Source organism: Aquila chrysaetos, chromosome 14 (genome assembly GCF_900496995.4).
Source record: "Aquila chrysaetos chrysaetos chromosome 14, bAquChr1.4, whole genome shotgun sequence".
In the NCBI taxonomy this organism is placed as follows: domain Eukaryota; kingdom Metazoa; phylum Chordata; class Aves; order Accipitriformes; family Accipitridae; genus Aquila; species Aquila chrysaetos.
Genome location: NC_044017.1, coordinates 30975787 through 30998075, shown reverse-complemented (window position 1 = coordinate 30998075; position 22289 = coordinate 30975787). Strand labels below are relative to the sequence as shown.

The 22289-nt window shown below is 41.9% G+C and overlaps 1 protein-coding gene across 1 annotated transcript; it reads right to left on the bottom strand.

The window, feature by feature from the left end:
- Positions 1–3910: 3910 nt before the first annotated feature.
- LRRC63 (leucine rich repeat containing 63) lies at positions 3911–20450 on the bottom strand. Its single transcript, XM_030036410.2, is given in 10 exon segments — positions 3911–4070; positions 4836–5075; positions 5837–5879; positions 5882–5916; positions 6699–6835; positions 8207–8305; positions 14266–14426; positions 15105–15182; positions 15185–15238; positions 20279–20450. Coding segments are annotated over 10 exon segments (1095 nt in total). The 5' UTR covers positions 20367–20450.
- Between the last annotated feature and the right edge of the window lie 1839 nt (positions 20451–22289).

Below are 22289 nucleotides of genomic sequence, written 5' to 3'. Positions count from 1 at the left end.
CGTGTATCGATTTAGGCAGGAGCTGACACATACCACCTCCTCCATGCCAGCCTGGCACAGCCCAGCTCTCACTTGGAAACCAGAGAGTGAAGCAGTGCTGCACTTGAGAAAATAATAATAATAATAATAATAATAATAATAATAATAATAATAATAATAATAATAATAATAATAATAATAATAATAATAATATCAATTTGCATGGAAGACAATGTAACTGCAGCTCACAGCTCCTCCTCTGCCAGCCAACTCCAAGCCCAGAGCACAGGAGGTCATACATGTCCATGTTTATCTGTGCCTGCATCCCGCCTTGCAGAAGCACGTACTGTACTCTGCAGTGCCAGAGTTCATTTTCCTCACCATGAGCAGCCAGGAGTAGGTAAGAGAAAACCAATGACTGCTGGTAAGTTCACTGGGGATCTTGCTAGTTCCTGGATTTGGTGATGTTTTGGAATTATTTTGAATTTCAGCCACGGGCTCTTCAGCGTGCACAAATCTTCTGGACTACATCAGTCCCAAACATCTTTAAAGAAAAATAAAAATCTCCTTTCCTTCCATAGCATGGAGCTTTTCCCTTCCTGCTCCTCTCAAAATCACGGGGTGGTTGTTCAGATCACCGGCTCTGTGGTAGGCACTGAAACTGCTGTAGTGTATAAATCAATTTTCTACTCTGGTATGTGAAGGTTTAACACTTAGCAAATGGCAGTCTTCACACAAGTGACACATTTCCCTGTTTTCTGTGTTTGAATAACACTTATTATCATTTCAGATCTTCTCTCTTCACTGTAATGCCTGTGAGTTCTACTAAACCTCTGAATTCCCTCTTTTCAGTTCTCTTTCTGCTACATCCATTTCTGCTTCTGCATTTAAATTTCTCTAACTTTGCTCCCAGTCCGCACTGCTGCCTATCCCCATTTCTGGCAGCCGGTCTGTAGCTGGGTACTTGCACTGAGAGAACATTCAGCTGAGTTAACTGACTCCAGTGAAAATCCCAGCAGAGACAAAGCGGTCTGAGGTTTTTTGCTATAATTAGTATAGAAAGTGGAGAAAGAGTCACGCAGTTACTTTCATCCTCCAGCTCCACAGAAACCAGATTTCAGGTGCGCTGAGCTAACAGAGTGCAGCCTAGCTGCATCCTTGGTTCAGCCTTTGTCCACAGGCACCTAAATTCTCCTTGCAGCTCCCCGAGGCACTTGAAGACTCGTTGCTGCACACCCTCGGATGGGTTGCACACCCTCGGATGGGTTGCACACTCTCGGATGGGTTGCACACCCTCGGATGGGTTGCACACCCTCGGATGGGTTGCACACCCTCGGATGGGTTGCACACCCTCGGATGGGTTGCACACTCTCGGATGGGTTGCACACCCTCGGATGGGTTGCACACTCTCGGATGAATTGCACACCCTCGGATGGGTTGCACACCCTCGGATGGGTTGCATACCCTCGGATGGGTTGCACACTCTCGGATGAATTGCACACCCTCGGATGGGTTGCATACCCTCGGATGGGTTGCACACTCTCGGATGAATTGCACACCCTCGGATGGGTTGCATACCCTCGGATGGGTTGCACGCTCTCGGATGGGTTGCACACTCTCGGATGAGTTGCACACCCTCAGATGAGTTGCACACCCTCGGATGGGTTGCACACCCTCAGATGAATTGCACACCCTCGGATGGGTTGCACACCCTCAGATGAGTTGCACACCCTCGGATGGGTTGCACACCCTCAGATGAATTGCACACCCTTGGATGGGTTGCACACCCTCAGATGAGTTGCACACCCTCGGATGAATTGCACACCCTCGGATGAGTTGCACACCCTCGGATGAGTTGCACACCCTCGGATGAATTGCACACCCTCAGATGAGTTGCACACCCTCGGATGGGTTGCACACCCTCGGATGAATTGCACACCCTCGGATGGGTTGCACACCCTCGGATGGGTTGCACACCCTCGGATGGGTTGCACACCCTCGGATGAATTGCACACCCTCGGATGGGTTGCACACCCTCGGATGGGTTACCGTTCTGTGGGAACCACACGAAGACAGCGCTGAGTTCACTTGGAATTGCTGAGGAGGAGGGAGAAGGAAAACTGTGTCCGCACAACCGTGCAAAGGTTGGAGCACTAACCAGGAGGTGGAAAGCATTCCTTCTTCGGCTGAGGTGGTTTCAACTCCTTGTAACCACGCCGCAGCAGAGCTCACGAGCCACGAGTCAACAGGAATAAAGTGATGTGCGGTGCAAAGCAGAAGGGGTGCTGGGGAGGGAAAGGGGGACTACTACAGCTACGTAGCTGTCACCAGGCATGCAGGATTCACGGGGCCAGAGCGAGAAGTCAGCAGAAGGCACCCACCTTTGTGGCCCAACGCTCATAGGAGCAGGAGGCCCGTGCGTTGGGCCCTGCCCTTGATGTTACTGGTGCAATTTATCCGACAATTATTTCGGGACAAATTCTGTGTCACTGGAGCAGAGGTGTCCATCTGTCCATAGGAGTGCTTGGGTACGAAGAAGGTCCGTGTCATCAGTTTTTCACCTCTCCCTTAGCATTTCCCTCTTCTGTCTCTGTGTCCCAACTGCCTTTACAGTGTCGTGTGTACAACTTCCACGGAAAGCCTTTGCCAGTCTTTCCAACCTCAAGTCACACAGTATTAAACAGCTCTTAAGACACAAAACAAATCCAAGGCGCTTCCAGCTGAAGGTTTTGGGCAAGTCCCGTGGGGCCATACCAGGAGGATAAGGCAGCGGTCCCTTTCCCCTGTTCAGTCCAGGTTGTAGCCGTCGGCGTTCCACAGTCAGGGAAGACGCAGGCACTGACTTCAGGGCATCCAAAGTCCATTATGGACCCGTGATAAAAATCCTTGAACGTAAAAAATGTTTCCCTTGGAACAGGCACAGGTACAATGGTCGTGACAGAGATCAGAACAAAATCCTTGAAGTGCAGCTGTGAAAAAATGCTGGATTTTTGTCATTTAACGAAAAGATACGAAAATCTGTTGCACTTAATAAATCTGCATCTGCTTAGTTGCTGGCTGGGGTTAAACCATGACAACCTGTCTTGTCAAGTGAATGATAATAAAATCAGGGGGTTGGGTTTTTTAGTTTTGTTTATTAAAATGGCAGTTGAGTTTCACTATTTTTGTATATTGTGTCACTTGCACTGATACAACGTGGGAAACAACATAAAGCATCAACTAAGGCCTTACTGAACAGCACTGTGGTTAAGGGGAACCAAATCAGAAGTTGGAGCTCTGATCCCAGCTGTTGCAGGCTGTCTACATCATCAAGTCACTCAGGCAAGGGGTTTTTTGTTTGTTTGTTTGTTTTATACTTAGAAAAACATCAGGCATTTCAGATTTGGGGGCTGGAACTCATTAAAAAAATATGATTTTTTCTCCTATAATAAAAAAAGATGTGTTTACAAGAGATACCAAAATGTATTTACAAGACATTCTATAGCTTGCAAAAATGTTGCAGTTTTGACAAATTGGTCCTAGCTGTAATTTGTAGTCCAGGAAAAAAGTTATCCTTTTTTTTTAAAGCAATGACATGTATTATGATGTAAAATGACATATTGCTAGCACTGCGGAAGAATCTGATCCCTCCCCAGGTATCACTGGAGGAAACACAGGGTCAGCATATAACTTCATTGATTTTACATAGGGCTGAGTCTGCCTTTCATTTTGATTCAACTATATATTCATTGACATGAAACAGAGCATGCAGAGCTGAAAGCACTTTAAGAAAGGTATAGCAACAGTACACAGCAAGTGATCCCATCACTCCAGCTGAGTCCCAGGTTGTCCAACAGAATAACATAACATGAGATCTTGTATTTCTGAACTATTTCATCCCACTCGCAGTTCCTCTGCTGTAATGCAGATCACTTTCCACAAAGTACTGGAGTCAAGCCTCTGTCTGAGACATGAAGCTCCTATGGCACGATGATGAGCAGGCATGGAAGTAAAAGGAAAGCCTTCCAAATCTAAATATGTTCCTGTAACATCGGATGAGCCAAAATCCTTTGCCGTACCGAGGTCCACTGCAGCAATCACGGACACTAAAACTACAATGGGGAGGAAACTGGGTCAACAACTTTGCGTCATCCTTCTGAGACTATATACACACCCCCAGCAGTTCAACCTCCTCACTCACAAATGCAAATTAAAGAAATTATCTGGCCTCAAAATGACTATGGTTCATCACTGGAGAAGGCGCTGAAACCTCCTCAGCCCTATTTTAGCAGAGGCCCACGCTATTGCAAAGTAGTAATTACTCCAGCCTTAATGCACAGTCTGCATGGCTCCCATGGGGAAGAAGGAGACAGACACGTCAAAAATAGAAAGATGTACTGTACAGTGGAGTGGGGTGGAGAGAGAGGGAGGAAAATGATTCTGCAATTCCCAGAAATGGAGCCGATATAATTTTTGTCTCAGCTGTAAGCTTTAGGTCCTAAAGGAAGCTTCTGAATAGACTGGCTTGACACACAGCCACAACGTGAAGATGCGTCATACATTTTGTCTGTAGGACATGAACCTTAAATACAAGAAAGTATTTGCATGCCTGATAGATCTCCTTAAAAGTAGTTTCATGATCACTCAGATACATCAAAATCTGAATTGAGCATACCTGCATGGAAACCATCATATACCCCATATTAGGTAATAGCAACCTTTGATCAACATTAATGTCATGTGAAAGAGTGGACCAAGTATGAACTTCCACTTTCCTAATACTCGTACAACTACTGATTAGGGGCCATATGTGCATATTTCTTGCTCACAGTACTCCTCGGGGGCAAGGGAACAGGACATATTTCTGTATTACTTACTCATCCAATATTGTTTTAATATCTTCTGTGAAGTCTATGTATCTTTCCTTCATGTTATTTCTGGAGAAGTGAAGGGCAGCCAGATGAGTGAGCTTCTGAGGTTGGTTCTGAATCTTTTCATTCCACAACAAGGGGTGTATGAAGTTATTTTCTCTTCTGAGGAATTTTAGTGGAAGGTTCAAAATCCCTGATGGCCAAGCAGAGAGCTGGTTCTCTTTAATGTTTGAACATTTGAGCTTTCTGTAATTTTAAGGACCGTCAGGCATTTATAGGCTGTTCACAGCATTTCCTACCTTGACCACAGTTATATAATGTCCTAATTCCCGTTTGATGAATTAATAAACCAAGAGGCATGTATATATAAAATGCTATGTGTTTCTCACAGTGCACTTCATGTTCTAGACACAATTGTACATACAACATTTTTCTAATTATAATTTAAATACCTGGGTTATCTAGAAAGACCGCGATGGGTGCCTTCTGAATGCATTAGACATGTACACAGAGAAATCAATGTTCAGGGCAACAAAGAGCAACACAGTCTCGTGTGTGAATAATTCCTTTTCTACAGTTTCTTTTGGGTGGATCCCACAGAGCTACGTTTTAATTCTTATCTCACCAACACTTCACACTGCTTGAAAACAACCGCATATGGTTTAGAAGTACATTTTCTTTTTCCTTATCATACAAATCAAGTGTGGTGCACATATATGGCCCAAATGAGAGAATGATCATATTTTGCATGGGGATATTCAACTTACAGCTATCATCAAGATGCTTGCAGATAGTGGCTGGCTCTACTCCATCCACAGCTATTTCAGGTATGCAATTATCATCTACTGGTTTTGTTTAAATGAGCCTCTCACGCAGGACAGGATTAAGAAGGGAGAGAGAGGGTGCAGCGAACCTTCCCGATGTATTCAGTGATACAATTAATATCCAAGTATGGTGCACAGCATTATGAGGTACAGATCTGTTTTCATTTTATGTTGCTTATATACCTGAGGTTCTTGATGTCACCAGGAATAAAGCTAATATCATTATTATGTCCAGATACTAGAGATCTTCTAATAAAAACAATCTACAATGAAAGAAAACAGAATGATGAATTAGAAACACAAATGACTGAGAATCATGTAGTCAGAATAATTTAGGCTGAAGGAGAACTCTGGAGGTCTTCTAGTCCAACCCTGCAGCTCAAACCATTTGTAACTGCTACACAGTGTGTAGGCCTCTATGGTTTTTACCTAGTATGGAAAAGTACGATGGCTTAGCCTATTTTCAACATCCAAAACTGTGGTTCAGCTCTGACGTGAGCTGAGATGACCTCTAGAGGTGTTCTCTCCACTCAGTGTGGATGCTGAGATGGGTGTCTCAATTAAATATCTAAAGCCAGGAGGATGAAGCTAGGTCTTAGCATTCCAAAATACTTTAAAAAGGGACTTTTGCTTCTGTACTCCTGATTCTCCACAGGACAGTCAATTTTTAATGTATTGACTAAGTTTTAAAATGCTACCTATTTTTACTGCTAAACAAAGGCAGACAGTAGAGCTAAGAATGGAAGCCACAAGACCATTCCTTCTCACAATATTTTCAGCCAGAATGTTTATTTACTGAAAATGAGCCACAGCTGACTAATACATTTATGTAGGGAAGATGAAATATGGCAAGGTATTTTAGCAAGCATTACACTTAATTTTCAGTACTTCTGTCTTCTGCTACTATGAGAAAGTCTTTTTTGTTTGCATTAACTGCGTGGCTAGAATGGAAATTAGTGAATGATTATATTGTAGGTCAAGACCGAAATCCTTGTTTGTGCTTATAAATGCTGCAATCCTCTCAGTTAATAAAAAAATACCTTACCCAGATGGAAGATGTGATAGCAAATTGAAGGAAACTGTAAATTTCTTCAGTGACTTCAGTGTGTGAATGGCATTAGGGATTTCTCTGATGGGGTTGTTCTGGGGCACCAGGACTTGTAAGGTTTTAATATTAAACACCTGAGGAGGGAAGGGGACAGTGAGTGGAAAAAACAATGGCCATCCATCACAAAGCATGTCACAGTTCTGTTTAAGTATTCTGTATTTCTAGTATCAGTAAACTATGCTGGAAGAACTGGGAAATAAATGTTGTAAGATTAGCTAGTACAAGTACTGTATACATAGATATAGCCAATTACGGTAAGCATTACTGCAGATACAGTGTGAGATACAAATGCCAGTCACTTACTGTATCGCTTAAAACACTGTGATGGGGAATTGCAAAGCAGAGCTGCTAGTGCTGCTGGGTGTAAAGACTGTCCAGCACTTCCCTTTATAAGCCTTGGCCTTGTTCCTGGTGTCACATCCTAACTTTTTGAGATTAAATTCTCCATTTTTATAACGTCTGCTTGAAGAATGTTTTTGCTAAAACCATAGGAAAGGAAATCAGAAAAATATTTTGTTTGGTCAGCATTTGAAAAAGATCTGAAAAACCAACCTGTTAATATTTCCTGCTTTTGAAAGGGCAGCTTTTTTCAAAGCATGGATCAAAACCACAAAAGGAGTAGTGGAAGTTTTCAAAAGAGAGGTTTGACTATTAGAAGTACCTTCATTTAAGTTACTTATCTGACTTTTTAAGGTCTTAGATAGTTGGCTGCATACAGATGGTCAGTCAGAAAGGCAGCGACAGGGAGGATTACATTTTAGAAAAGTTTGCAAAATACTGGTTTAGCTCCTTAGTTCAAGAGCCCTGTGCTCCTGAGGGAGATATCTGAAGCATAGCAGTGCTACCCCAGGCTTGTAAAAAGAAGGAGCAGGGAGATGTCCAGAGTCCCCTCAAATGGACATATCTGTCAGCATCATCAGGAATTTGCTTAAACTACAAGTGTTTGCAAAGTATATATTCAGCCCATGTTCACTAAAGCTTTTCTAGATTTTAGTAGCTACTCATTCCTAGTGATTCTGTTTACACAAAGGCTGCTCTAATTTAGATTTTCCCTGTAACTGCAAGTGTTTAGCTGCTGCAGATCACGTCTGGATACCTTAAGTGAGCTGGCCAGGCTGAGACCACTGGGAATTGTAGCTACAGGTTGCTCGGCTCTGGGGGAAGGTTGTGGGTAAGGGACAGCAAGACCCGTGTGAGCAGACAGGAGAACAGCCATGAATACTTCTGTGATTCTTCCCGTGATTCTTACTAACTGCCAAATAACCAAAAGGGTAAAGAAGTTGAATATTGTACATTATTGTTTTTCATTTCTTTTAAGTATCTGTGCCATGCTGTTTGCCACACTGATTAAATTGTGACTCTTTGAAAGTTTTTTTTATATCTAAACTGTAAAATTTCAGCCTTATGTCATTTTAGTGAAGTCATGGAATATAAGCAGCACATACCTCTGCAGGAAAGAAGAGTAAATTATCGAATGACAAGTTAAGGTAGACCGAGGTATCCATTAAAGGGGTCAGGTGGGGAAGGTGAAACAAAAAGTAGGCCTAAAAGATACAGAAAAATGGATCAGCAGCATTAAAGAAACCTCTCAGCCTTTTCATTTAAATGCAAAAAAGCAACATCCTTAAGAACAATTCCTCAGATTTATCATGAAACAAAGCCCGTAATACACAGTTTGATTCCCCTGTGGATGGAGTCAGCTTGAGCAGTGTCAAAGATATGCCTGAAGGCCATATTAGCATCTCAAAGCCCAGCGCACCTTGCCCCTTGCCCCAAAATCCTTCACTGTCATTCCTACTCCTTTCCATCAAATCCAAATAACCTGTTCTCTTTTTCAAGGTGGACGCAGCAGACTGCACCTACGCTGCACAGCACTGGGCCACGGTACCCTCTCTGCTTTCACGTATAATTACTATTTTGCAAGGAGGGTTAGAGGGTGACAAGCCCTAAAGCTTTCAATTAATATGGAAAAAGGGGACAAATCACGTGCGGTCTTGTCCATACTGCCTACGAGGTTGGGCTCCTGCAATGAACCACAGGCGGCAGAGTTTTGTGGTAGAGGAAGCCGTTTGCTCACACCAAGAAAAACTGGGGATGAATGAGTATTTTTGCGATGTAGATGACCAGGGAACCGACACGTAACAGAGCACAGGGAACACTGACACACAAGCTCTACACCTGCAGTCACTGAGAGCAGCAAGGTCTTCTCTCTCATCAGTGCCCTGGTTCAGGCTTTCCTAATTGTGCGATGAAGTAGGTGGCCCAGTTCTGTGGCTGCCTCTGAGCTCTGTTATTTTGGGCTTGCATTTGCTTTTTATCCCACTGTCGTGGTTTAACCCCAGCCAGCAACTAAGCACCACGCAGCTGCTCGCTCGCTTCCCCCCCAGCCAGTAGGATGGGGGAAAGAATTGGGGAAAAAAGTAAAACTCGTGGGTTGAGATAAGAACAGTTTAACAGAACAGAAGGGAAGAAACTAATAATGATAATAGGAACAATATGACAGTAAATAAAATGACAATAATAATAATGAAAGGATTGGAATATACAAGTGATGCACAATGTGATTGCTCACCCCTCGCCAACTGATGCCCAGTTAGTCCCTGAGCAGCGATTCCCCCCAGGCCAACTCCCCCCAGTTTCTATACTGGGCATGACGTCACATGGTATGGAATACCCCTTTGGCCAGTTTGGGTCAGATGTCCTGGCCATGCTCCCTCCCAGCTTCTTGTACACCTGCTTACTGGCAGAGCCTGGGAAACTGAAAAATCCTTGACTTAGTCTAAACATTACTTAGCAACAACTGAAAACATCAGTGTGTTATCAACATTCTTCTCATACTGAACCCAAAAACATAGCACTATACCAGCTACTAGGAAGAAAATTAACTCCATCCCAGCCAAAACCAGGACACCCACTCTCCCATGTTATTCAAACTGTGTTAGACTTCCCTTTGTAACTTTCCTAAAGCACACTGGATATATTAGCTCAAGCAGGCTAGTTAAGTTCTGGACTATACTCATTCTCTAAAGAGGATCCAAACCATCCAAACGTGCGATCCAAAACATCTCCAGAGTCCAGGCAGTGAAACTCTTTTTCATTTTATTGCTCCTTTATTAAACTCTTCCTTTCATTTCTAATTACACAAACTCTGCTAGGAGAACACTGCTTCTGCATTATTATGACTCCTCCAGAAAGTATTACGGTTATTGTTACATACACCATCACAGACTACATAGATGCTGAGATAATGTTTAACTATTGTCACATATAATCTCAAATACACTTTAATATATATAATCTAGCATCTAGTTTCTTGTAAACCAGCCTTAATTCATCATTTTCATGACAGATATGCAATAAAGTATATCTATACAACATATACTACCTATTAAATTGCCTGTAGTCATATCAAATCTAAATCTAAGGGTTCCAATACAATATGATAAAATCTAAGAGTTATAATAAATAGGTACATGAATGTAAATAATGAAGATTATTATAATGAAAGAGAATGTATGCATGTACTGCATTGGAGTTCAGAATTTTCTTAGATTCCTGGAATCTGTTTTGCAAGAAAAACAATGCATCAGTGCTGAAGATTTCCCAGGGTAGTAGCAGATGACTATAGTTAGAGTAAAGGAGCATTGTCTCTATTTCATTAAAATTAAAAACCAAAATGAAAATTCTTCTGGATGTAAACAAAAATCTACAAAATGTGGTTCTAAAGATGAAAAATATTTCCAGCAAAAATGAAAATCCAGTGCAGATGTTCTCATTGGTAGCTCTGAAACATTGAAGAGATGTAGTATGAAAAAAAGTGTCTGAGATACTTGAAGGATATTGTCCCGGAGTTCAAATTTGTTATGCTGATGAATTGTTTCAGACTGTGCAATTCATGAACAACAGAGAAGTGCTCTCAAGTATCTGTTCCTCATATGGAACAAGGTTCACTAATTTAGCAAAAAGAGCTGCAACAATTCCTTCTGATTTTAAATAACTACCTTTGAGGATGCAGAAACAAAACCAGAAGCACTTTGTCTTCTAAGCAATATGATAACCCCAAGAACAAGTATCTTGACAGGACATTTACTGAGCTGTGTGAATTGTGGCCCTGCTTCATGTGCAAGCCCTTCCCTTTTTCAATTCACAGCATTTCTGTTTCTAAGCGTGTGAACGGTCAGAGTATCTGAAACAGCAGCTGAACCCTGGAAATCTCTCCTGTTTTGGCTTAAAGCAGATGATGGCATTGGGATCTCTTGGTGGGCCAAGGCAGGAGGGCTGGCAGCCAGGCTTCTGTTTTGTATAGAGTAAGGGATGCTTTTTGCTTTTGCAACAGAAAAAAAATCAAAACCCGTCTGGAGAAGAGGTGCACCTCTGGCCTTCCTCCCCTCGCCAGAGAGTGCTCGGGAGGCAGCAGCTTCTGGGCCCTGTGTACAAGGGGGAGTTTGGCTCTTCCGTCACATTCCCCATTCAGACAGTTGTCTGTCTTTGATTCCTCCAAGGACAAAATAGTGGGCTGGATGCTTTGGTCCTAGTCTGCCGACGGGATCATACAAGCTTAAAAGCAGGGCAAATTTAGGGTGGTGTTTCCTCAGCAACAACAAACTATGGTCAGATATCACTTACTTAAAGTACTGCTTTTGCTGGAGTTTGCAATTACATCTTCAAGCACAAAAGCAAAACTTACTGCACAGTTGAATGAAAACCTGTCTCCGTATCTATCTAACACATTTCTAAGATGCTGAAAAATATTTCCTGTTCCCATAAGAAAGCAATGTCAATAACATTTAGGATTGTTTCGTATCGAGCAAATTGAAATGTCTTGATGACTTAGGAAGATATTATTATTATTTAATCTTTTTATTAATCTGCATTTCTGCTTTAATAAATAAGCTGACATTTCAAAGGCAATGTGCCTTAGACAAATAAAAAATGTGTTTTGCAAAATACAAATGAAGACTTTAAAAGAAAATTGAAAGTGTTGACCACTTTTATAATTCAATTCAATTGGAAAATTTTGGACCAATTTTTAATGGTGGCCAAGAAGTATCTGGAACACCAGAATACTGACTCTGAAATGAGGTCCCTCCCCAGTTTTCATTTTTGTATTGATGTTTGGCACGACTCTGCCAACTTCTTTACACGCCACTCTGAAATTTCTTTGCACACAGATCTTCACTGCTGTACAGCAGAGCAGCACACAGTGACACAGACTTCTGGAGTTTCTTTCTGGACATGGTGGATTTTCAGGAACAGAACCCCAACCTCAGCCAAGCATCAGGTCTCTCACTTCTCCTACGGACAAAAAAAAAATGCAATATGACAAATCTTTATTTCCCTTACTGCAAGCCTTAGCAAAGCTGCAGAGATCTTTGCATTTAGCTGCTGCATAAAGTTATAAAAGACATGTATACTCAGACCTCAGGCAGCAGTGGGGAGACTCTAGGAATAACTGAAGTCAGCCTGCTCCAGAAAAGGACGCAGCAAAACTACAGCAGTGCAGGGTTGCACATGAGCTGAGAGACAAGGCTGCCCTGACGTGGCTATCCTGCAGACCTGGCCTGGGTCCCTGCACGTAGCTGCATCTCACTATGTGGATGTGTCAGCCCACTCGAGGCGAGCCTGGAGCTCGCCACAACATGCAGAAGGTGAATAGGCCCTCGTAAGTTTGGGACGATGGTGCGGTATTTAAGTACTTTTAAGTAATTTAAAATAATTTAAGTAGCTTGCCTCAAAAGAAGAACGGATGTGGCGCAGCAAAGAAGATTTCACTGGTGATGACCACGAACCAAGAATCTTTTTAGTATGTGGCAAGGCCTGATTGTCTATTAAAAATAACTTGACTAGACCAGTCTTTCCCCTCTCAAAAAGTCAGCAAAATAATAGCAGTGTTAGCAAATAATTCTCTTAATAAACAGTAGGCAAAGTGTAGAGAAGTTGAATAAAATAAGGAGGAGGGTCATCTGAGGATCTCAGCTGGTAAAGAGGGGAGTAGCTCCATTGGTTGGGATGCTTTGGAGATGATTTATACAGCTGAGGACTTTATATACTGTACACTTTTCAGCAAAGAGAAAAAAAGATCTATAAATACTTTTCTCTACACCCTCGTAAGGGTATTGCTGGCAAGAACGTGAAAAATCAATAATTGGTTTTTATAGTACCAAGAAAGAGAACTCCCAGCACTGTTTGCTTATGAGGATGGTTCTGGTATTTCCATCTCTGTTATTGCCAGTTTCCATTTTGGTCACACTTGCAGAAATGGGTAATAAAGTGACATGATCTGTTTGATTTGATAATTAAACTTCTTATGCATGTGGTGCCAAAGAACCTAAAAATGAATAGGTATCAGATGAAATAATACCATATTGCTACAACAACATAGGATACTTATTACATCTTACAAACGCAGTCATATCACAGCATAACATTTTCAGGTACCAAGCAAGTTCACTGTGAATACTGACATTTCAACAGGTTTTCTAGATCATAGAACAGGAAAGGGAGCAATAATACTAATTCTTTCAAGGTCATGGAAAAAGGAATGGAATATTTACAGTTAATTTACACAGAGCATTTTAAGATTGAGGTTCATTTAAAGCAGAATGTGTCCAGCTAGAAGTATTCCCCAAATCCCTCATCAATTATTCCTGATCCACCCTCTCACTAGATATATTGATTCTGAAATATTAAAGTCCATACGTGAAATCCACTATCTACCTCCAAGGAGGAGCCTGCTTATCCAGATAGCAACTCCTATTCCAATGGAAGCCTGCAGCAGACAGCTGGGTGAAGCTGACAAACTATTTATATAAAGATGGCTTAGGAAACCATTTCCTCATGCCAGCTGCCAGAGATTTGTGTTCTCCATGAAGGCAGAAACATAAATTCTGGCAGAGGATCCCACATGGGAGTTTGGGTGAAGCTTCCTCTGGTTTGTCAGCCAGGAGCCTAAACTGCTGGTTAAGACCCACCAATGGACAAAGTTTAGATCAGCAGACAAATTCCCAGAAACCATGAAATATTAATTTCTGGTTCCTTGCCAAAAGCAAGAGGCACCTTCTCTCATTTTCTGCATCTGACAACTACTTTGTATGGTGCTGACATAACTTGGGTTGAATTACGCTTTGGCAATAGGTACAGTGCTGAGCAAGTGCCATGAAAATTATGCAGGATGCATCAGAAAGAAAATGAGACACAGTAAAAGTACAGAGGAAATAGCGAAAGAAGGTGAGACAAAAGAAAAGAAGAAATAAACAATGGAGAATTTAAGGCAAGGGAGCTATAGAAGAAAAGCATGTAAATCAGTTATCCCTACAGCTACTCTAATGTTAACAAAAGAATTTTAAATCATTCTAAGCACTTCTTTTTCACGCAGTGATACAGTTAGAAATTTCAGATCATTTTTCTGTGGATGAGGTTACAGAGCCAAAAGATACTTTGAATGAAAGCTGCTATTGACTATTAAAACACAGCAACATGAGTAATGCATCTTTAAAGGATATACCTGAAGGCTAAGAGCAATCTTCTGGTACAAGAAGCAACACAATACTTCCACTTGGGACCTAGCCATCAGTTTTTCCTCTTCATCCTGCTTGCTTGCTATAAAATGGAAATTAGTTTCTCAAACATCCTCCACACTATTGCCATCAGGGGCATCATTAGAGTCTATGACATAACAAAAGGATGTCAGGCATTACAGAGCTTCTTAGGGGAAAGCAAACATTAGAAAATAAAGACTGAATGAGGAGTGCTCTGCAAACCTCCTACGTCTGATCCTTGAGATCTTCTGTTGCCATACTCAGACAAAACTCTCACACAGTAATCAATTGATTCATGAATATCTGCATAAAGATATAAAGATTGCAGGTTTTTTTACAAACAATTCCTTTCTTTTGCCTTTGATGGGAGAAGAATAAGTCTTCATGTATGGAAAAAAGGGGCCTGCGAGTAGAACTGGATTATGGCCTACAGTAATGGCAGTAGTTTGCCTTCCTCCACAGCTACTATTTGCAGTTAAAAGCCCCACAGGCTTCTCTTTGTGCTGGAGTGTACTCAACCCAAAACAGTTCAGAAGTGGCATCCTTCTCCTGAGTGCTTTAGGTCTTGTACCTTCAACCTCACTGTCGCTTCAATGCCAAATCAAGATTGCAGATTAATTTGTTACGTTATAATTCCACTATTTCGCTAATGCAACGGGATGTAGTGGTTGTAGTCCTCCAGAGTCTACAAGCAGCTTGCTGCATTTCTGAGAATCTTGTTTCCCATAATGCCATTTTATGACTGTCAACCTACGTCATCCATCTAGTTTCTCTCTCAAAAGTGACATATACTTCCTGATCCTACCCGTAAAGGGTCCTTTTTCTCTTTCAGGTTCAGGTAGCTTTAAGTAATGTATAGCATACACTTTTTCTTTCTTTTCTCTTGCAAAAGTTCTTCTGGTGAACCAGATTTTCTCATTTTCTCTTCCAAGGCCATTTCTAAAGAGAAGTGCAAAATAATAGTGGAAGACATGTTGCATGTACAAGAACTAGATTCCTTTATACATATGGCTCGGAATCTTAATGCACAAAAGCCCTATATATTATTCAAGTGCAGTAAGAAAGACCTTAAATGTAAGAGATTAATTTTTAAGCTTCTATAGCTTCAAGAATGATGTAGAATCATGAAATTATTCATGTTGGAAGGGACCTCTGGGAGATCATCTGATCCAACTCCCTGCTCAAAGCAGGCCTAGATCAGGTTGCTCCGGGCCTTTTCCTGCTGACTCCCAAATGTCTCCAAGGATGGAAACCCACAAATTCCCTCAGCAACCTGTGCCAGTGTTTGACCAACCTCATGGGGAAAAAGTTTTTCCCTGTATCTAACCAGAATTTCCCATTTTCCAACTCGTGCCAGTTGCCTCTTCTGCTGTTCCAAGAAGACTTTGACTCCAGCTGAAGACAGCAGTAGGATCTCCCTTGAAGCATCTCCTCTTATGGCTGAACAAACCCAGCTCTCAGCCTCTCCTTACATGTCATGAGCTCCAGCCCCCTGACCATCCTGGTGGGCCTCTGCCAGAGCATGTCAACACCCATCTCAAACTGGAGAGCCCCAAACTGGACACAGTACTCCAGATGTGGTTTTACAAGTTCTCACTACGGGTTTATAATCACCTCTCTCGACCTACTGGCTATGCTGTTGTTAATACAGCCAGCATGGTTTTCTTTGCCACAAGGAGAATGATGCTGGCTGATGTTCAATTTGTCATCCACCAGGACCTCTGCTCCTTTACTACAAAGCCACTTTCCAGCCAGTTGGCCCCAGCCTGGTGCATGAGGGGTAATTATGGCCCAGAAATCTGGGCCTAACATTTTGTAGTTTATCATTGTATTGGGTGTACATGTACCCATTGTATTGGGTGTAAGAAAATATGTTAGTCTTTTTTTTCCAAACAAATGGAATTCACCTACACACTGTTGAATGATGTATAGCATGCAGTAGAAGAGTTAGATAACATGCAGGATGGAAAGGGCAGGTTTTCAGAGGTATCTTATGAGTTACATAGTTTAATGAAGACTGCATGAGCAATGTTCTACTGCATGTGAAATATGGCCATTTGTACGCTGACAAGTCCCTGTTTAGGGATCCTGAATCCATTCTGTAAGGCGCCACGTGCCAATGCAATGAGATCTTTCACCTGGGAAGTAGATGGTGCTTCTTCGGTGAGTGTTCCTCTGTACACTCCACAGCGCTCCCTGTATCACCTAAACCTCATGCTAACCCTACTGAATGGGAAAGGGGCAAACATTCAGGCAACTTCCATATGAAAAAAGCACCATGGAGTGGTCTTGTTTAAAGTATGAGGATAAAAGTGAGGTCAGTTGTGGTCAGACTGTGAAAGGAACAGGGGAATCAGCTTCTGGGAATTGTCTCAAAAGTGACTGTAGGATCTTTTACAAGTCATAGGCAGCTTCACAGAATTTATCATGCCTATGCCGAAGCACCGCTATTAGGCCCTGAGGTCTGATTCATCCTTCAACTGTTAGGCACCCAGCTGAAGGACCAGAGTCCAAAGCCTGGCTGCTCCTGTCCTGGGTCCTTTTAATAATAAAACAGGATATACAGTTCCTCTCTTCAGAAGAGGGGTAGGACTCTTCAGAGGGTGAATCAGATCTTTGGCCAGCTGAACTAACTGAAATAGCTTACCTCTCTTCACTGACTACCGAGAGGCTTATAAATTCTATTTACTTAGTTTATTCACCTCCATTCAATGACTAGGTGTGTGGTGGGATGGCACCGAGCCCTTGTTTCCCACACCACTGACGCAGAGTTTCATTTCATACACCTCACACTACAACTGGACTTGGACTTTGCTACCAGGGTTATTCCCAAAGACCTCATTCTGGAGGTCCGTTGGTTCCTTAGCTAGTCCCGAATTTCCAAACAGTACTGCAGCCAGTGGTCATTTAGTCCTGAACATTTTTATCAACAAAGAAATACTTAGTAAGTTATCCTTCACTCAGCCTGTGTAGTTCCACAAGGTTGATGCTCTGTTCCCTTTGCTAGGCAGACTCATTTCCAGGGACCTGCTGAGGGAGAAGTTACTCCTCATAGCTCTCTGCTGCAACTCAGCTCTCAAAGCGAGCTGGGACCATTGGCTTATCTCCCCGGCTTTCTTGCCCTCCACCACAGCGGTCGACAGCTTCGAGCCCTCTGCAGGGCACAGTCCACCCCTTGACATTTCTGCTGCCTTTTCAGTCAATTGCTTCATTGTGTTACATCCTCACTTTCTATACTCCCCTGCAGGGGAAAAGACACTTATGCCACATCACGCTATCTTTTTTTCCTAGCCCAGGGCTCCCGCTCTCAGGTCTCAGTCTCACACTTCATGAAGCACAAAACAATTCCATCCACCGAGATGACAGAATTACCATTGCTGAAGAGTTGCTTGCTGATCAATGGGCATGCTGCTGTATAAATATCTTTCAGGTGTAATGGTTACATTTGGAGAAATGATCCTTGAACAAACTTTACTGTGCAGCTTTTAGATTCTTGTCAGTTTTACTATATAAATACATAACCTATAAATAGCATCCATCACTAATATGTATTACTACAAGGAGAGCCATCACAACAGAACTTTGTTTCAGGAGAAAAGGTTTATCTATCACTTTTAAAATGGTTTAAATCATTGAAGCACAGCTGTGGTAGTGAGCCAGAAATATTTACATCTGTTTGGACAGCGCCAGACTGGAAATGTATTGTACAGAAATAGATTTTACCAGCCTTTCAAGATAATATTCGGAAGGGCTTAATAATATCAAGGGGCCAATAATCGTATCATCTGACTTTTCAACCTTATTTCTCTAACTGAATTTTCTTTACTATTTTTATTACTGTTATAAAGCTATTACTTTTAATATATTATTGCTGTACCTTTTAAATTAATATTACATAATGGTAATATCAAATACAGTATGACAGTATTCTAACAAAATAAAACAAAAAGTCAAATTATTTCAAACATCATAAAAATTATTTTGATTTATTTTCTTTCTGTTTGCCTGCTTTATTGACTATGTGAAGATTGAGGAATTTTCGCTATTTGGACACTCCTACAGAGTTACAGAAGCTAGATGGAAAAAAGCAAGCTTGCTTTTGTCTCTTTAACCCAGTTCGTAGGGACAGCACTGTTTTTTCATGCTACCACTTCATTCTACCGTGCTGATCTGTGAAAAAAACATTGTAAAATGTCTGTATGCTATACTTCTACAGCAGATTCTGGGGCCTGACATTTTTGACAGAAGTTAGTGAACCTGTTCAGATGCCAGGGTCCTCCTCTGCAGATCCGTTTTCAGGATTGGTGTCTAGTTTCCAGCTTATTTTTTTTATTACTTAGGTTAAAAATGTTTTGATTATAGATCATGTTACTGTTTTTCACTTTTCTTTTTAAAGGTTAGTCCTTAAATGTTTAATCAATAGCTGATATTAAAATACCCTCTCCTGAGGTAGTCTATGCCAAGGATGCACAGAGCCTCTGGGCTGGTCACAATGGGGTGTTTCTGCCATTCATTCCCAGTTAGGCTTACTTCAGCCTCCAATACAGTTAACTGCTGGGATCCCCCCGCCACACCAGAAATACAGAGGGGTTCTGCCCCTTTATAACTTGATGGCATAGAGTGCACTGTGCACCGGTGCCTACTGGAGCCTTGTACTCCTGTGGGTCTAATGTGCCAGGCCATCGAATCCACACAGTCCCATAAAGCTGGTTGTCCCTTTTCCAACTGCCTTGTCAATGCCACCTTCCCTAGAAAGCGATCCCGGCTGCTTGGCTTCCCTACCCTTTAATTCCAGGCTACTAGCCCCATTGCCCCAGCATTGGAGCTGCCAGGTGATGTTGTGCTCACGTGGACGATGGCTAAAATCTTTTCGCATATCCTGCAGCTCACCCAGGGATAGGGATGGGGTGATTACCTCTGGTTCTGCCTCTTCCTCCTGTTCTCGTGATGACCCTGGTTCATCTTCACCCCTCACTAAGCAAACTGATTTTTTTGTATATTTCTTCTTCTGTATGGGGGCAACTGATACTGGCACGGGTTGGTTCTCTGGTTCAGCTGCAGTGCCTGTCGCCAGGGTTGGAGTGGCTCAGGTGGATCTGGACTGGCAACATAAAGGTGAATTATTTATGGCTCAGTGGGCCCATGACACCTCAGGCCATCAGGGAAGAGATGCGACATACAGATGGGCTCGTGATTGAGGGGTGGAATTGGCCATGGATACTATTGCGCAAGTTATCCATGAATATGAAACGAGCTGCAATTAAGCAAGCCAAGTGGTTAAAGCTCCTGTGGTATGGAGGGTGATGGCTGAAATATAAATATGGGGAGGCCTGGCAGATTGACTATATTACACTCTCACAAACCCATGACCTTGGTGTTATCAGCACCAGCTGATACTTTATATAAAATGGAAAGAGCTTTTCATTCATATATACAGGCACACAAAATGCCCATTTATTTCTGAACCATACTGCACTGCAAGTCCTTTGTTTTAATTAGAAATCCCTGATGTCTTTAAAATAATATAAGCCAAGACATGTCTTTTTACACGGGTGTATATTCTGAAAAGAGCAGGACCATCCCCCAAACCCTCATTTTTTTCATTTTGTCTGAATCAAAGTTGTATCTCACTTACCCTATGGTCTGACTCCATGTGATCTAATTTAATTTTTCTCTATGCCAGCAGTTTTTCATGTTACCGTTCATATTTTTGGATGAGCTAAAGGGAATGCCTCTATTATCCGGTGGGTAGTGTTCCAGTCTGATAGGTGGAAGACTCAAGTTCCAGGACCTGCCCCGATGACTCTTCCACTATTTACATGAAGAGCCTCCCAAAGAGATGCAGGTCATACAGGTCATACTGCAGTCTTATTCACACTGCTTTGCACTAGTAGCTTAACTTCCAATCTGTCTTCTACGTTCAGAGAACACGTGGAATTTGAAACTATGAACTACAGGAACTGTCTTCGTACAACTCACCTTTACCAACATTCTCCCTTGGTGTAGACAGTTTAGATGGCACCTTAGGAGGCAGAGGTCTACAAAGCAGTTTTGGCTGCTCAACCATTTTCTGCTTTGCTTTTGTTTCTGCCGGGTGACTGAAGATATTTCAAAAAATCAGAAAAATCTGACAAGGCAAAACAAAGGAAATAGTCACCTCTTGTTTAAGGTTGCTGAACTATAAATTTCTGCTCAGATAAACCAGGTGATAAAAGAATCATAAAACAGGAGAAGTGGCCAAAAGGGGTATTTGTTCCCTTAGTGACTGATTCAACAGTTTTTCTAGTTATCCTTAGTGTTTCAGGAAATAAATCAGTGATATTATTAAAAAAAAAAAAGTAAAAGAGCTATTCTATTAACTTTGGAATGCTCGCATTAAATAATGTTTTTCAGCACCTCTGTCACAAAAGGTGAGGCAATTGGAGGTTTTAATCACTGAGCCAAAGGAGGAACAGTAAAATAGAGAAACGCCCCATGTCAAGCATTCTGAAAGCTCCCAGAAACAGTTTTCTGCTGGATAAACAGATTTAATAAGAGCAACAGTTAACCGTGGTAAAAGGCCGAGTCCGCAAGTAGCAATTTTGTGCTTCTTTCTGGTTTCCTATCAGTTTATGAATGCACACAACAACACTACTTTCAATCAAAGAACCCCTGATTTGGTTTCAGAAATCCTCTTATTAGTAGCCAAGTTTAGCAAATCTCTGATTCGCAGTAATTTTCAAGATTATCTACATCCTAAATTGCAGACTTTGGCGGGGTTTTATTGGTGTGAGGGCTAAAAACATGTAAGACATCACACAGTATAAAGACTCAGTCCTGAAGAACTGGAAATCAGAAGGAAAACACAGAAGGGAAAGCATTGATGAAGGTGACTTTGAAGAGAAACTGAAAGTGCCATCAGGAAACTAACGGCACACAGGAAGATTTACGAAGATTAAGAAAATTGTCACATACATCTAGAAGCAAGGACATTTCTAGGCAAAAAATATTTCAATAATTTAATTTGAAAGTAGATAAACTTGAGACTTCAGTGCAATTTTGCATGTGGACAAGATTAATTTAAATGAAGTGTAGCATTACATAAAACCGTGATGAAAAGAAAAAAATACTGTGGTGAAAGAACACACACAGTCCTGAAGCATATAAGCAGGAGTGAGTTCAGATTTAACACTTAGTTAATGGACTCGAATGACAGTTAAACATGGGGATGGAGAAAGGAAGAAGCAGGGGAAACTTGAAAAAGAAGCCTGGAGTTCAGTTATAGCCGCGCTGAATTTGAATAAACGGTCAAACATTGCCACAAGATGAGCTACCACTACACAAAAGTAACTGGAATCTGGCATGGTTCGTGATGTTAACCAGAGGCTGGGGACAGCATCCTTGCAATAAACTGGAGGCACAGGAGGAATAACATACCCCCCCCCCCCCCCAAACCAAGCCACCCAATAACAACAACAAAAAAACCCACAATGCAGGACTTCTTAAAAAGCCAGAGAAGTCGAGTTTCAAGAACAGGAACAAAACACTCTATAGCTACGTCTGGACTTTCCTGGTGATACACTGCATCTCATCAGTCTTTCCCTCTTCAGGATAAGGGCTCTGGCACCTGCCACATGGATCATAGCATAGGGAATAATTCAGCTTGGAAGATACCTCAGGAGGTCTCTAGTCCAACCTCCTGCTCGCAGCAGGGTTGACTGTGAGGTCTGAGCAGATCACTCAGAGCTTCACCCAAAGATGGAGACCCCACAACCCCTCTGGGCCTCCAACACTGATAAAAATAAAGATGTAGAGTGCACACCCGGTTAGGGCACACATCTAAAGATAGATAAATGTTCTTTTTTTCTCTCATTTATAGCTAACCTGTGTTGAAACTGGCTGACAGATCAAGGATGGTGAGACGTGTTCACAGATTTGGTTAAGAAGAAATCATCAGTGCCTTGAGGAGCACTGCCTGCAAATTACCTGGGGGCAGAACAGACTGGGAAGA